At 38.0% G+C, this 13832-nt stretch overlaps 1 protein-coding gene across 1 annotated transcript; it reads right to left on the bottom strand.

The window, feature by feature from the left end:
* Positions 1-2418: 2418 nt before the first annotated feature.
* Positions 2419-13573, bottom strand: LRRC23 (leucine rich repeat containing 23). The gene is made up of 8 exons (XM_081319413.1): positions 13426-13573; positions 10074-10219; positions 9252-9364; positions 8831-9084; positions 8579-8709; positions 5536-5672; positions 4188-4449; positions 2419-2672 (listed from the first exon to the last, which is right to left on the bottom strand). The coding sequence occupies exons 2-8, from the start codon at positions 10194-10196 to the stop codon at positions 2631-2633; spliced, it is 1062 nt and encodes a 353-aa protein (XP_081175539.1). The 5' UTR covers positions 10197-10219; positions 13426-13573; the 3' UTR covers positions 2419-2630.
* Between the last annotated feature and the right edge of the window lie 259 nt (positions 13574-13832).

Here is a 13832-nt window from a genome sequence, read left to right as displayed (position 1 = left end):
TGGGGAGGTGAGGATTTAACAACTTATTTTCAGTGTGTATATTTATTTGCTAGGAAGCACAAGCTTCCTCCTTTAACCATTTCAGGTTGCAATTTTAATTACACTTATTTGGAAGTAAGACGTGCTGAACTTAACTGCTTTTATATCTGAGCAGATCTATACGCATTCCACTATTCTCTCAACAGCTTGGAGGAGCCAAATGCAGTTAACATAAATAAATACAGTATGTACAAATAAATTACTAGTAGAGCTAAGTAACCTCTCAGGATTAGTGCCTTAGTATAAAGAAAAAATAATTTTTTCCTTGCTGGATGTGTTCTTATTTTTAATTAAAAAGGCTTTTTACCGCTCATTTTATCTGGACAACTGACATGTTATAGATGCAAGACAGGTGTTTGACCAGAGATACCAGTAATCACACAGAGGAGGTCTCATGCCTAAAAAGAGGTACGTATTTATTGTAAGAACTACAGTTCCTTCATGAATCTCAGAGCACCTCCTACATAATTCTTTCTTGGCTCCAGTCCAGGTCTCACAGACAGCTAGGTCTACTCTTACACCCCTGTAAGATTGTGTTATGTGTCTTCTGACGAACTCTAATATTCTGAACATAAGGATGTCAAGAGTACAAATGAAGTGTTCAGAGAAAGAAACAGTCAATTGATTTGTTAGCATGAAAGTAGGGGGTCTACCCATTCCTATCAGAAACTCTGAAAGTGGACAGATCCAGAAAGGAATGCAAAATTCAACTCTCTTCCTTCCCAGTGAAGTCTCCTTCCCATAGTTAGTTGACTTGCCTCTTTGCTCAACCATCCCTTTCTTGCCTGGTGCTAAACTGTAGGGTGTTTTTTTTTAGCAATACCTATAATCTGAAAGGAAGATAAGAATGATGAAGCCATATTGCCCTTTAATGTCATCAGGAAGATATTTATGGGCATTCCTCTACCTGCGCCACAGTGATGCAGATACCAGGCATATATTGATTGGCATCCATATTGAGGATTCCATTAGTGTCAGCATTTCTTTGGCAGAGTCCAAAGCGTAAGCAATCTAGAATTCTCTGTTGATCAGTCCTATTGATACACTCGTGTCATTCCAGTACTGATTGCGGTTAGAACATTTTATTGGTTTGGTGTATCTTCTGCTTTGACCTCATCCTTCAAAGAGTCTTAGGTTCAGAAAAGCTGAGTTTATCCGAGCTGCCTTCTGACCCCCAGTCACATTGGTCCTCATTTTTCAGTTCTTTCCAACATCTTTTTCTTTCCCATTCTCCCACACAAGTACTTTCCAAACCAGCAGTAAGAAAAATCAGAAGCACCAGGAGCAGTTTGGTTCTGAAAGGAGGTCAGGCTCAGATAAGCAGGGATAAGGATTGGCCAGGGAGGAAGAGGAGAAGGAGACATAGCCGAGGAGCCCCAGAAAGCCCCAGGGATCAAGATGATAAAAGCTTCTATGGGAATCTGTTTGAATGTTGTTATATCTGCATGGACTGCTACTCCAGGCTTTCAGATAAGGCACTGATAGCACAAAACCCATCCACATCTTCATTTTCCCAGATGCCAGCAAAGAATTACCCTGGAAAGCACGCCATCATCTTAAGATGATGCAATAAGGGATTATCAGGCTGCCATTGCTTTCCTTTCAGGATCCCAGAGTGGATCACAGGTGTCCAATTAATGGTATATCACTCTGTGTCAATCATAGTTGGGGTACAGTCTGCAATGGCACCATCTACTTGCCTATAGGTGGTGATAATGGGAAAACTCAGCTTGATCCCTAGGGTGAAAAAGACTTGTCAGGTTTCCTGCACATTTCTGTTAAGGATGCATCACTTTTTTTGTCCCCAACTCTGAACTCCACAGTTCTGATCAGGGACCACAAACACAACATCCAGAGGGAGGAATTTGTAGCCACCAAAGGTGAGACAGAAAGCTCAGAAGGTCATGTGTTAGAAAGATAACACGAAGAAAAAAAATGATTCGGAATGGCAAAGACACTATTTGTAATGCTTAAGGGAATAATCTTAAAGAGGTAATTGTTGAGAACCAGGGTTAAGTTACTGGGCGGGGGGGGGGGCAGGGGAGATAGGGGGGTGGCACTTACCCTCCTAGTGCAGGGCTGCTAAGAGGAGATAGATGGTGAGCTGAAAGATGCAGGACTTGAAGGAAAGCTTCTGTATCCTCTGAGCCAGTAGCTGGATGAGCAGCAACAGCAGCAGAGGTAGGATAGTGCCGCCCCTGATAGGGCCAGGATGGCAGCATGTGACCTAGAGCCGACGATGAGTCAGGATTTCTAGGGAGCTTTGCAAACAGCACGTAGAGGATGGAGCGACTCAGGGAGGGAGGGGGAGATAGTGCTGCAGAAATGGGATGCCAAAAGCAACCTGCTTTGCCTTGCTTCATCAGATTTGTGGTTTTTTTTATTGAAATGCTTCAGTCACAACTTATTGAAAGAACAGACAACCATCCACAAAGGCTATCCACTATGGTTCTATCCAGGAACTATACAATACACTTCGGTTGCGACATGCCAAGATTAGTGCTAACTGGGTCAGAGCTGTACAACACAGGGAAGAAGACTGGAAGGCAGCTTGTAGCTCTTACTCCTTTCCGTGGACTTACATATACTTGTCACTCAGTCGTTAAGTCTTCTTGAGCGTTGTCTTCTGCTTCCTGAAAAATATGGGGAAAAAGAACAGGCTCAGAGTATTTCCAAATGAGGATCTTACCGTAGAGTGGCAAAGCATAAGGCATACTCTAAATATACGAGCTGCATCAGAAGCGAGTTATTTTCAATTGCTATCATTATAATAGCCCAGACAGTAGATAGAAACAATATAATCTTCAGAGACACTCTCCTTGGCAAATTCTATTGGAAGTAGCAAGAGTATCAGCTCCTATTAATCTGGATATTCCACTTGAAGGAGGCATCCTCAGTGAATTATTTGCCTTTTATTTTTGTACAATTCTAGGACACATTGTGGATTTTACAAAAAATAAACCATGAAGTACCTTTATGTTAAGCAGGTATGCTTTTACTCATCTATAAGTCAGGGGTGTATATACTGTTGGAATAACGGAATAATCAAATTGTTTCCTACACATTTGTCTTAGTACAATTTCAAAGTTTTGTAAGATAGGGATAGTGTCCATATATTAGTGTATTTGATATTCAGTTACGCAGTCTGTGCTGAAGAATCTCCATGCACATGTTTTATTTTGAGCTACAGTTTATCACCTTTATTGTTTATTTGTACTCAACCCACATCCTTGTATACTTCTGGAGTATCTTCACTTAGTAAGATGCTCAATACCTCCTTTATAGATATTATATCCTTTGCTCAGTGTGCCTGCACCAGAGTTTTATAAAATGACATTATCAGTTATTGGTTTTTTCAGTGGTTTCCCAATAATGTCTGTTTGCTTCCTCTGCTTTTTTAAAAAATTGCACCTGTAAATCTTGTGCTATATAGTATAGATAGCACCATCTCCTACTTCCTTTCATTCTGTTATGGAATGATTTATTCTGTTTCCCAAAGGCCCCTTTAGAGATAGTGGCATTGTAGAACCACATTTTTATCCACACAACAACAGAATCTTTTGATTCCAGTACATTTGTAATTTCTTAGATTAGATATTATTTTTCTCCTCCTGTGCTCTGCCAACTTTGCATTTTTTTACAAATTTCCAAAGGAAAGTCATACCAATATGCTGCAGAAAAATACAACATATGTTGTAGAATTTTAAAGACCACTGTAAACAATTTATTATGAAATTAAGCTTTTATGGGCCAGGTCCCCTTCATTAAATGTAGGCTTTCAATTAAAATAGCTTTGTGTTGCAACAAATTGATGCCATAATGGACTACTATTAAGGATTAAGGTAATATAAAATGTATTATAGTTCATGAGAGCTATCCTGATGCACCATTCAAGACTAAACAACTACACAAAACAGTTTAATAACCTAGGTAAGGAATGTTATTATCCAAATAGAATTCATCTCCTTCCAGTGTTCATAACATATTCTCCATGTACCCCCTCTCAATTATGATCCATTTTTAGCACCACTGTAGACTTAAAAAGAAAAATAGTTAAGGCAACTGTAACAAAAGACAAAAGGGTGCAGTCCTTTATACTTCACACCCCTCTAATTAGGAAAAAAAACCCTAATTTTTCCTTGTCTCACTTCAAGCTCCTTCTCTCTCTCTCTCTCTTTCTGCAATTCCAACTCTTCTTCTTTTCGCCGTTGACGTATATCTGCAGCCTCATTGCGTTCTTCTTCCTCAAAGAAATCTTTATCGAGGCGCTCCAGGTGTGGGAGCAGGACCAGGGCTTCTAGACGGTATTCCGACTCATCAGAACAAGGATTCTCTAACAAGACCAGGGCTCGTAACATGGGCAGCACTTGCAACTTTTCCAATTCCTGTATTTGTGCAATTCCATTTCCCCTGCAGGAATGGGAGAGAGATATCTGCCTTACAAAATATTCCCTATTAGGAAAATAACAGTTTAAAAGAAAGCAATAGGTTCAAAAGGAAATGTGAAGAATAAATGGTGTATTTTTTTAAAAAAAGAAGTAAGAGTTGTTTTGAGTTTAAAATGTTTCCTTTGTGGGCCTCCTTGTACAATTGTTTACTTTTAGAAGACATCTGGTGTCAGAATCTCCCCTTTAAGCTATGGTCATAATAAGCTATTCTAGGCACAGAACAGACATTTAAATTTAACTATTAATAATAATAATAACAACAGCAACAATAAAAACCACCACCTAGGACCAACTGGGATCAGTAGGAATTAATAATGATTGTGAACTGCAACTGTTTAAATTACAACTGTTTAAATCACACTGTTCAGACAGAGCAAATGTCTTAGAAGCTTTAAAAGTCTGCTGGCTGCTACTATTTATTTTCTACAAATCTAACATCTTCATATCAAGGTATCTTATATCAGTTCCTACTAGTGACTGGTAGTATTGTCTTCAATCACTGAATAATCATTGTACTGATGTAATTACACTGAGAACAAGTTTTATATTGCCTCAATGATGTTTGAGTGATGCTAGGAAGATTTTAGAAGTCACTAATGGGAACATACTGTGATTATGCTTTAAGATGCAAAATGAGAGTTATTGTAGTTGCAAGTCGATCTTTGATTTTCAATGACCTTAACATTTCATTTTGAACAAAAAATGTCATGTATTATTATTTTTATAATTGCTATATGATTTAGATCCCTCTTCTGTGCCCTTGCCCCATTTCCTACCTTGTTTGGGGAGGGGGAATGAATGTGACTTACTGGCAAACTTAAATCCATTGTCCCCACTTCATATCCAAAACTTTAACCACAACCATGTAAGGTTGTCCCTGTTGCTGTGATCTAATGCAGCCAATGTTATAGGAGTAATGTTCTACTGCATTTTTTAAAAAACTAAAGATTTATATTTGTTGGGAAGACATGGTTTAAATATAACTTCTCATATTATTTTCTCTTTATTTCCAAGATGACTTTGATATTCTATACAGAAGCCCACACACCGTAAATTGATATACTGAAGAGATTTCATGTTGCATGAGAAGCCTTCCAACACTTCAATTAGATTGTCACGCAGGTGTAGAGTTGTGAGTTGCTCCAAATTTTCTAAGTCCTCTAGATGACTAATAGCATTCTGAGCCTAAAAAAGAAGATATTGTAGAGAACAGAATATCAGAGTTGAATAAGAGTATATTCACCCAATAATGAGGAATAAGAGATTTTATAAACCAGCCATGTGTTTGCAATTAATTAATTTTAGGGATATCTTTTTCCAAGCCTCATCTGGCCTTTACAATGGTAGGGGAAAATTGAGAGATAGATGGATTGTCTGCATTCCATCTAAACTCTAAAGATTCTATGGCTTTAGAAACAAATCAGCATTTGCCTCTCTCTTCTATAAATATTTTTGTTACATTTTGCCTGATTAAGAGACCTGAATATCTTGGACTTCCGGTGGCGACGCGACGCCGAAGACAGCCGTCTCCGGGCTGCCCGCTCCGCAGCTGTGTTTTTTCCATCTAAACAGCGCCGATCAGCTGTTTAGATGGATTTGAAGCCCCCTCCTCGGGAGAAGAGGAGGGGGTGAGGCCCCAGGTAGGGGTTGAGCTCTCCGTGGCCGCCTGAGCTGAGAGCTTGGGTGGCTGAAGGATTAGGGGTTTAAAGGAGAATTCTAAAGAAGATTTAAAGCAGCTGATCTCTGAGGCTTTGGAACCGGTATTGGGCCAGCCAGCATCTGAAATTGAGGGAAGTATGGATAAAATTTTTCGTGTAAATTCATGGATTGCAAGACAGAGGAAGTTACCCAGAGATGTGGTGGTCTATTTTACAAAGAGAGTAATTAGAGATGAAGTCATTCAAGCTGCTTATGATACTAAATTGGTAGTTGCTGAGCAAGAAGTTTTGGTTTTAAAAGAGATTCCTCCAAAGATTTTAAGGAGAAGGAAGGATTTTGCATTTCTTGTACAGGAACTTAAGAAATGTGATGTCAAGTTTAGATGGGAGATTCCAGTTGGACTGGTGGTGATGCACGAAGGTAAAAGACATCGTTTGGTTACTGTGGCACAGGCACGTGATTTTTATAGCAATGTGTTAAAAGCAACCCCCCTATCACTTCTGGAAGCTGCAAAGGGACATGGCGAGGGAAAGCCTCAAGATGTTGCAGATAGACAGACAGAGGAGAACGGTGCTGGAGGGGATCAAGTTACAGCCTTATCGGTTGCTGTTGGAGAGCAGAGGATGACGCGTGCCGCCCTAAGACGAGCGAGACGAGAGCAAGAGCAAGACAAGCAGAAAGTTATGGAACCTCCAAAGCGTACTTATAGTGAAGCTGTGGGAAGGGCGCGGTCCAAAGAAGATATAGGGGTCATTTCAGACGTGCTCCAAAAGCTTTGGAGCGTCAAGATTGGTGACTAAATCTCTAATTTAGAATGTCAATGGATTAAATTCATCATAGAGGAGAAAGAAAGTTTTTCAATATTTAAAACAATTTAAGACTGATGCTATTTGTTTGCAAGAAACGTATATTAGGGTTATGGACTAAAAGTATTTATTGAATTTAAGATTGGGTACGCAAGCTCCTAATCAATAACAAGTTGATTTTTCTTAACTTACTACATATAAAGGTTACTTAATTGGATTATAAATTTTTTAAATTTTTTATTTTATTTTCATTGGAGATTGGAATGGTGTCCTAGACGTATAAATGGATGATCTGGAACTGTGAGACATTTGGTGTGATATATGCAAGAACTATTTTTGATCATAGTTCAGTTTGGTTGAAGATTAATAAGGTTAATAGAGATAGGCGCTTTTGGCGCGTAATTGAGAATTTGTTTAGAATTTAGAGAAATGTGGGAGAATGTAAATAGTAGATGAAAAATTTTTTTTTTCTTTTTTGAAATTAATATGAATAAGGATTGGGATTAAGAAATTTTATTTAGTATTTGAGTAAAGTTCCTTTTCTGTTTTCTTTCTTTTTTTTTCTTATCTGTAATAGTAATATTGTTTGTAATCATTCTACATGAGCTAGAGGGTGATAGAATTAATAGTTTATTGTGATAGCATATGGATGCTTATGTTTGTTTTTCCTTTTTATACCCTGTATTTAGCTCTGGGAAGTCGGGGGGGGGAGGGAATGGGGGAGAGGGATAGGGAGGGTTAGATAGGGGTGGGGGAGGGGGGGATTAAAGTTAAAATGTACTGTAAAACTTTTTAAATTAAAAAAAAGAGACCTGAATATCTTGACAGTTTGATTTTTGTGATCTCGAGTGTAATAAAGATATTGCCTAAGATGAATAAATATGCAAGAGCACAATCACATTCTTGGCATATGATATATCATGAAATTGAGTCATCACTAATGTTTCCTCCCCTCTATATTCCCCAGTGATCACTCTTACGTAATAACACTGGCATTTTGTTGTTATTGTTAATTTCATGATTATGCTGTTTCTTTCTTCAAAGGAGCCCAGCATGATTTCTGTCTTCCCACCCTTTTTTAAACCTCACCATAACACTGTTAGACTGCCGAGAATGTGGCTGCTTCATTTGGTGGGCTTTATGGGAACTAGAATGGGAATCTGAACCCAGTTCTTTGTAATATCATTACACCGCACCAACAGAAATTGGAGTCAAGCTCGGGAAATTGTGAGCTAATACTGGATGGTAATTCTGTATTTTAATTATTGAAATCATATCCACTTTGAAATACAAAAGATCAGACTATGCAATTAACACATCTTCTGTTTAGCCCTGCCACAATCAGGCATAGACTGTGTTTTTGAAGCTGCTATATATATATTCCAAGGAAAATCCCTCAGAGATGGGGCTACCCTTGAAGCAAAACAGTGACTTGGAAAAATGGATTTTAGTGAGGCAAAAAAGAGAAGATTTTCATTTGCACGCCCTACCTTTCACATCATCAAGCTTCCCCAGGTTTCTCTGTAGCCTATATAACTATACAACTCTGTAGTATAATTATGTACAGTTATCATGTCTAATTTCATATATATAGTGAAAAGGGTGTTTAAGGACAAGTTCCCTTACCAGGTATAGGTTTTTGAGCTTAGGCAAGTAAATTCCAGCTGTAGACTTTAGACTGTTTCCTCGTAACTCTACTGTGTGCAGATTTGACAGGATATTTGGATTCAGTCCTGACAGTACCTCAATCGCATTGCCTGGATAGGAGAACAATAGGCAGTGATAAGAGAATTAATTGTCCAGGATTCCTTTTCCGCAAAACAAAGGGAGACGTTTCCCTCTGGGTTCAGAGGAATCCTTGAGCATATACCCACTCACCTCTCAGGTTTAGGCTGGTCAAACGTGGGTGGCAAATGCCATTACAGTCCTTGATGTGGTTGTTGGCAAAGCTTGCAATCTGCAAATAGGGCAACTCTTCTATGCTGGCACTGATTAACCGATTATTATCCACTTTCAGCCACAGCAAATGTCTGAGAAATGCCAATGGAGAGAGGTCACGGAGCAAGTTGTCTGACAAGTCTACATAGCGTAGATGGATGAAATTATGGATGAATGTGATATCTGTCAGTTCCCTGTCACAAAATGAGGAAAATTACATTATTCCCCAATTACCAGCTTTCTAGTTCCTTCCCTAAACATATCTATTCCATCAGGAAGTGGAATAACAGCCCGTGGCAAGGAGATAAAACTCTTAGAAAAATGGAATCAGGTGTTGAGTTACCTATACCTGTGCACTTACTTTTCTCTGACTTCTAATTTCACAAAGGCATGAGCAAGACCATTGCCAGTTTTACATAAAAGTGAGAGGCCTTCCTTCACCATCTCCTCATTGAGAGAGGTTGAAACTTGGGGCTGTGGGGGAAAAAAAGCACAGTCAAGAAAAGATACAAGGCAACATTATCAAGTCACAGCAATCCTTTTGTATCCTTTTTTTCCCCTCACACATTTCCTTCTCACTTTGCATGCCTTCCTTTGCATGCATGTGGTTGATGTCTTCTTCACTACAGCAGACAAGCTGGGGAATGGGGCAGAGAGAGAGAGAGAGAGAGAGAGAGAGAGAGAGAGAGAGAGAGAGAGAGAGAGAGAGAGAGAGAGAGAGAGAGAGAGAGAAATGAGGGTAGAGATGAGTGAACTAAACTATGGGTTGTAAGCTGACAATTTTATTTAAAATCAGCATCCATCATCTCGCTCAGAGATGTTCTGAGACCTGTACACATAACATTTACTTTATTTCTAAAAAGGTCAAACCTGTTCACTGTTTCTTCTTTTTTGACAGGAATGTCTTGTTTTATACATCTTTAAAACAGAAGCTCCTTTAGAAAGGGAACTTGTGGGTATTCTTTTGCAAAGAGCATCCTACATAGGCTATGTTAAGAACAACACTAAGTTTTTTTTAATTGCATTGATTTTGATGGGTAGAGAAAACATTTTCCAGTTTTAATGTAATTTCAACAAATTGCTTACTGCCTAGGTTGAGGTACTGTATAAATTCCATGAATGAATAAAGGAATTATATTTTATATGTATTTGAAAAAATACAGTTAATATTAACATGTTTTACCTCTTCCACTTCTTCATCCGCTTCGCCTTCACCTTCGCCGTCTACCTCCACCTCCCTTTCTTCTTTCTTTTCTTCAACTTCTTCTTCAGTATCATTTTCATCATCAGGTTCCTCATCTGACATTTTCCAGAGTTAATGCTTTCAGGCTATAAAATAACGAAGATTGTTAGTGAATTCTAGCAAAGTGGCCTATTTCAATTGAATATGAACAAACGTGGTGTTGGTATTGGTGAGAAGGGCAAAATGTTCTCATTTCAAGATACCATTATAGGAGGAGGGAGGGAGACGCTTTTAGGAAACATCCTATATTTCAGCGGGTCTTTTTGGATAATGTCCTTTTGAAGACCTTTTAAAACATCTTCCAGGCAGAGATACTTCCGGTTTTGCATTGTAGCATCACGATGGGGATGGGGGATTGCGGAACTCCACACCCCACAGCTGTTTTCGCCCTGACAGGGGATCCTAAATGGGTCTAAAGTCGTCCTGGAAAGGCGATGAAGGAGAGCCCCCCTCATTGATCATGGAATGACTGCAGTCGATCCATTTGATCTGAGGGAAGCCCTCCAACCCAACAGGAGAAAGGCTAGCTGCATTCCAGTGACTAGCCCAAGCTACTGGCATCCAAAGTCCAAAAGCACCAACTAAGAACAACTGTGAACAGTGTGTTGGAGCTGGGTGAGAAAATCGATCTTTTCTTCTCTATTTTGAAACTAATTTCCTGGAAAAGATCCCCAAGAAGCAAAAAATCCTCCAAACGTGAGAAGGAAGGTGATTAAAACCCCACCCTTCCATAGATGGAAGCGGCAATTTAATTTTTATTGGGGACAGAAATACATTGAAATGGACTAATGTAAAGATATAATTTGGATAAAAGTGAAAACTATGGAAATCATTAAAGACTTTCTATGTAAAAGAATATTGATGAAACTATAAGAAAATAATATTTTTGTTTTAAAAGTTGGAAAATAAACAGCTAGTGACATCTAGTGGTGGAACAGAGTATAGAACTACAGCTGCTCTGCCTCAGAAAATGGCAAGACACCCAGAAACAGAGTACAATCTATCCCTTTGATCCTCAGTGATTCTTAGCTAAACAGAGAACAGCTGGGAAAAGAGGAAAGAAAACATACTGAGCTATCTATTTTAGAATGAGAAATACAAATGTTATGAAAACTGTTGACCTTCCTGGATTATAAATACCTACTGAGCTGTGATATTTAAGAATTGTCTGCAGAAAAAGAAAAACTTAAGACTTTTTGGATATTCTTCTAGGGGGAAAACTATCGGATTGTTTTTAAGTGGCTGAACATTTTGGACTGTTTATAAAGATAAGAGACATATAAAACTATATTGTTTGGAATTTAAGACTGGTTGGTTTGATGAAAATGGAGGTTGCACATACAATGAAAAGTGGTAAGAAAGCACACGCAATATATTCTTTTCTAAAATCCCCAGTCTGGAACTTCAGAGATCCGCAGGAATAACACAAGACAAATATTTTTCAGGAGGAAATGTATGGTATGTTGCAACTAATTCAAATGACAATTGTTTCAAATCATAATGAGATTAAAAATAATTCTGATAATTTAAATGAGCACATCCTTAAAAATTTCTCAGAAAAATGGTGATAAAGAATGAACAAATAAATCAGATAATAGAACAAAAACTATAGGAAAGTGATCCAAAGATGGAGACTACAAATGAAGACAATGACAGCTTAACACAAAGAAAAATTTGCAAGATTTTGCTATAACGTTCAAAATGGAAAAGACATTTTATTTTTCAGAACTTCAAAACAAACTTGAAGATAAGAAAGAAGATTTGATAAAATGGACAATATTGCTCTTAGGAGAATCACCAGAGTGTGGGAGACAAAAAATGGGAAGAGAAACTGAGGGAGAAGAAAAGTGGAAGCTTCTTAATGAATATAAATGGGAGAAACTCCCCCTCAAAAACACCTTACCTAATTTGTCTTTCCCATTCTTAACAACACTTATAAAAATACAGGAAGAATCCTATGACAAGCTGAATACACTGACTTGGAAATCTGTTTGGCAAAAGAAAAAGGTGAGAGCCAAACTCAAAAGAGATGACTTTATTTATTTATTTATTTATTTAAATTTTTATACCGCCCTATTCCCGAAGGACTCAGGGCGGTTTACAGGGCAACATAAAATATGACTTGACCTACCAGATGGAATACTACATGACTGTTTGAACATGGTTAAAAGAATAGTTAAATTTTGGATATGAGTGGGCTCTATAGTAAGAGAGATATGCTTTATAAGTAGTATAGTATATCTTTATGATATGGGAAATGTAAAAATAATGGGATGATTTAAATGAATGAAATGTTTTGGATGTTTAAATGTAACCAACTTGGAGAAAATTATAATTGATAAGTAATGTTTTGAATACTGAAAGGAAACTAAGCTTAAATAAGAACAGGCAAGTACCAAATTTAAGAGACATGATCGGACATATCAGATGGAGTACCATATGACCAAACATTTATCTGAATATGGTTAAAAGAATAATCAAATTTTGGATATAAAGGGGATTTATAGTAAGATAGATGTGATTTATAAGTAGTATAGTATTTTTTATGATATGGGAAATGTAAAAATATTGGGATGATTTAAATTTATGAAATATTTTGGATATTTAAATGTAATCAATTTTAAGAAAACTATAACTGACAAGAAATGTCTTGAACACTGAGGGGAAACTAAGCTTAAACAAGAGTTCTGAAAACAGAACTTATAGTGATTTGCACAAGATGTTTTTTTGCAAATGTAAAATAAGCTGATTAGAAAAGACATTACATGTTATTGTTAAATATTAGAAAAATGTTTATACTCAGATTCGTATGCATTGATAGTACTAAGAACTAAATTTGCTCAATGTTGGTAAAACGAGAACACTATTGGAAGAAGAGAGGACTAAGGAAAGGTATTTTTAGTTAGCATCCTAATTATGAAAACAGAAATTAACTATTAGTGACTTGTTAAATATATGAATCAGACAACACATTGTTTAACTAAGCACTAAAGATTGTTATTAAAAAAAATAAAATATATTAAAAAAATAAAATAAGACATCTTCTAGGCAGCTGTCATGTGGACTAGAATCTTATCTTGGCCAACAGCCTCAGAAAAATCTATTGGAGCACAACAAGAGGGTTGAAGTGACAATTTTGAGGCCAACTAGGACACACAGTAGGAAGGCAGATATATAAATAATGAAACAAGGACTTCATGGGCATGTCCTACAGCAAAAGAGAAACTGAAGCCCTTGCACCTATCTGCCCCCTCCAAAAGGAGAACACCGATAGATGCATTTTATTACATACCGTGGACAGATGTTGCACCGGTTGATTTTCTCTCTATTACCGTTGCTCACCTGTGCTTTTAGCGTCCCTATTCTCGTGAAAACCAAGGCAACCACCCCTAGCCCTTTAGCTCCACCTTCTGCCCAATTCGCGTTCCTTCAACTCTTCAAAGAAGCGGTTACCCAAATAGTTACTACTATCCACTCCCAGTTGCTGACCCGGTGCAAGACTTAGCCGCTAAATGTAGATGACTTGGTTGCTAGGGCAACTCCGGAGGAGGCGGGCTCTGTCATCGCGGACGCCTTTACTTCTTCGGCAGCCGCCAAATGACTGCCAGGTTTTTCCACCCCGCGAAGGCGGCGGCGGCAGGCAAAGGCTGGCTGGAAGAAAGCGCGGGAGAAGCTGATTGGATGAGAGCCGCTATATTT

The sequence above is a fragment of the Vipera berus genome (assembly GCF_964194415.1).
Source record: "Vipera berus genome assembly, chromosome: 2".
In the NCBI taxonomy this organism is placed as follows: domain Eukaryota; kingdom Metazoa; phylum Chordata; class Lepidosauria; order Squamata; family Viperidae; genus Vipera; species Vipera berus.
Note: the sequence above shows the minus strand (reverse complement) of the source record. Positions and strands in the feature narration are given on the sequence as shown.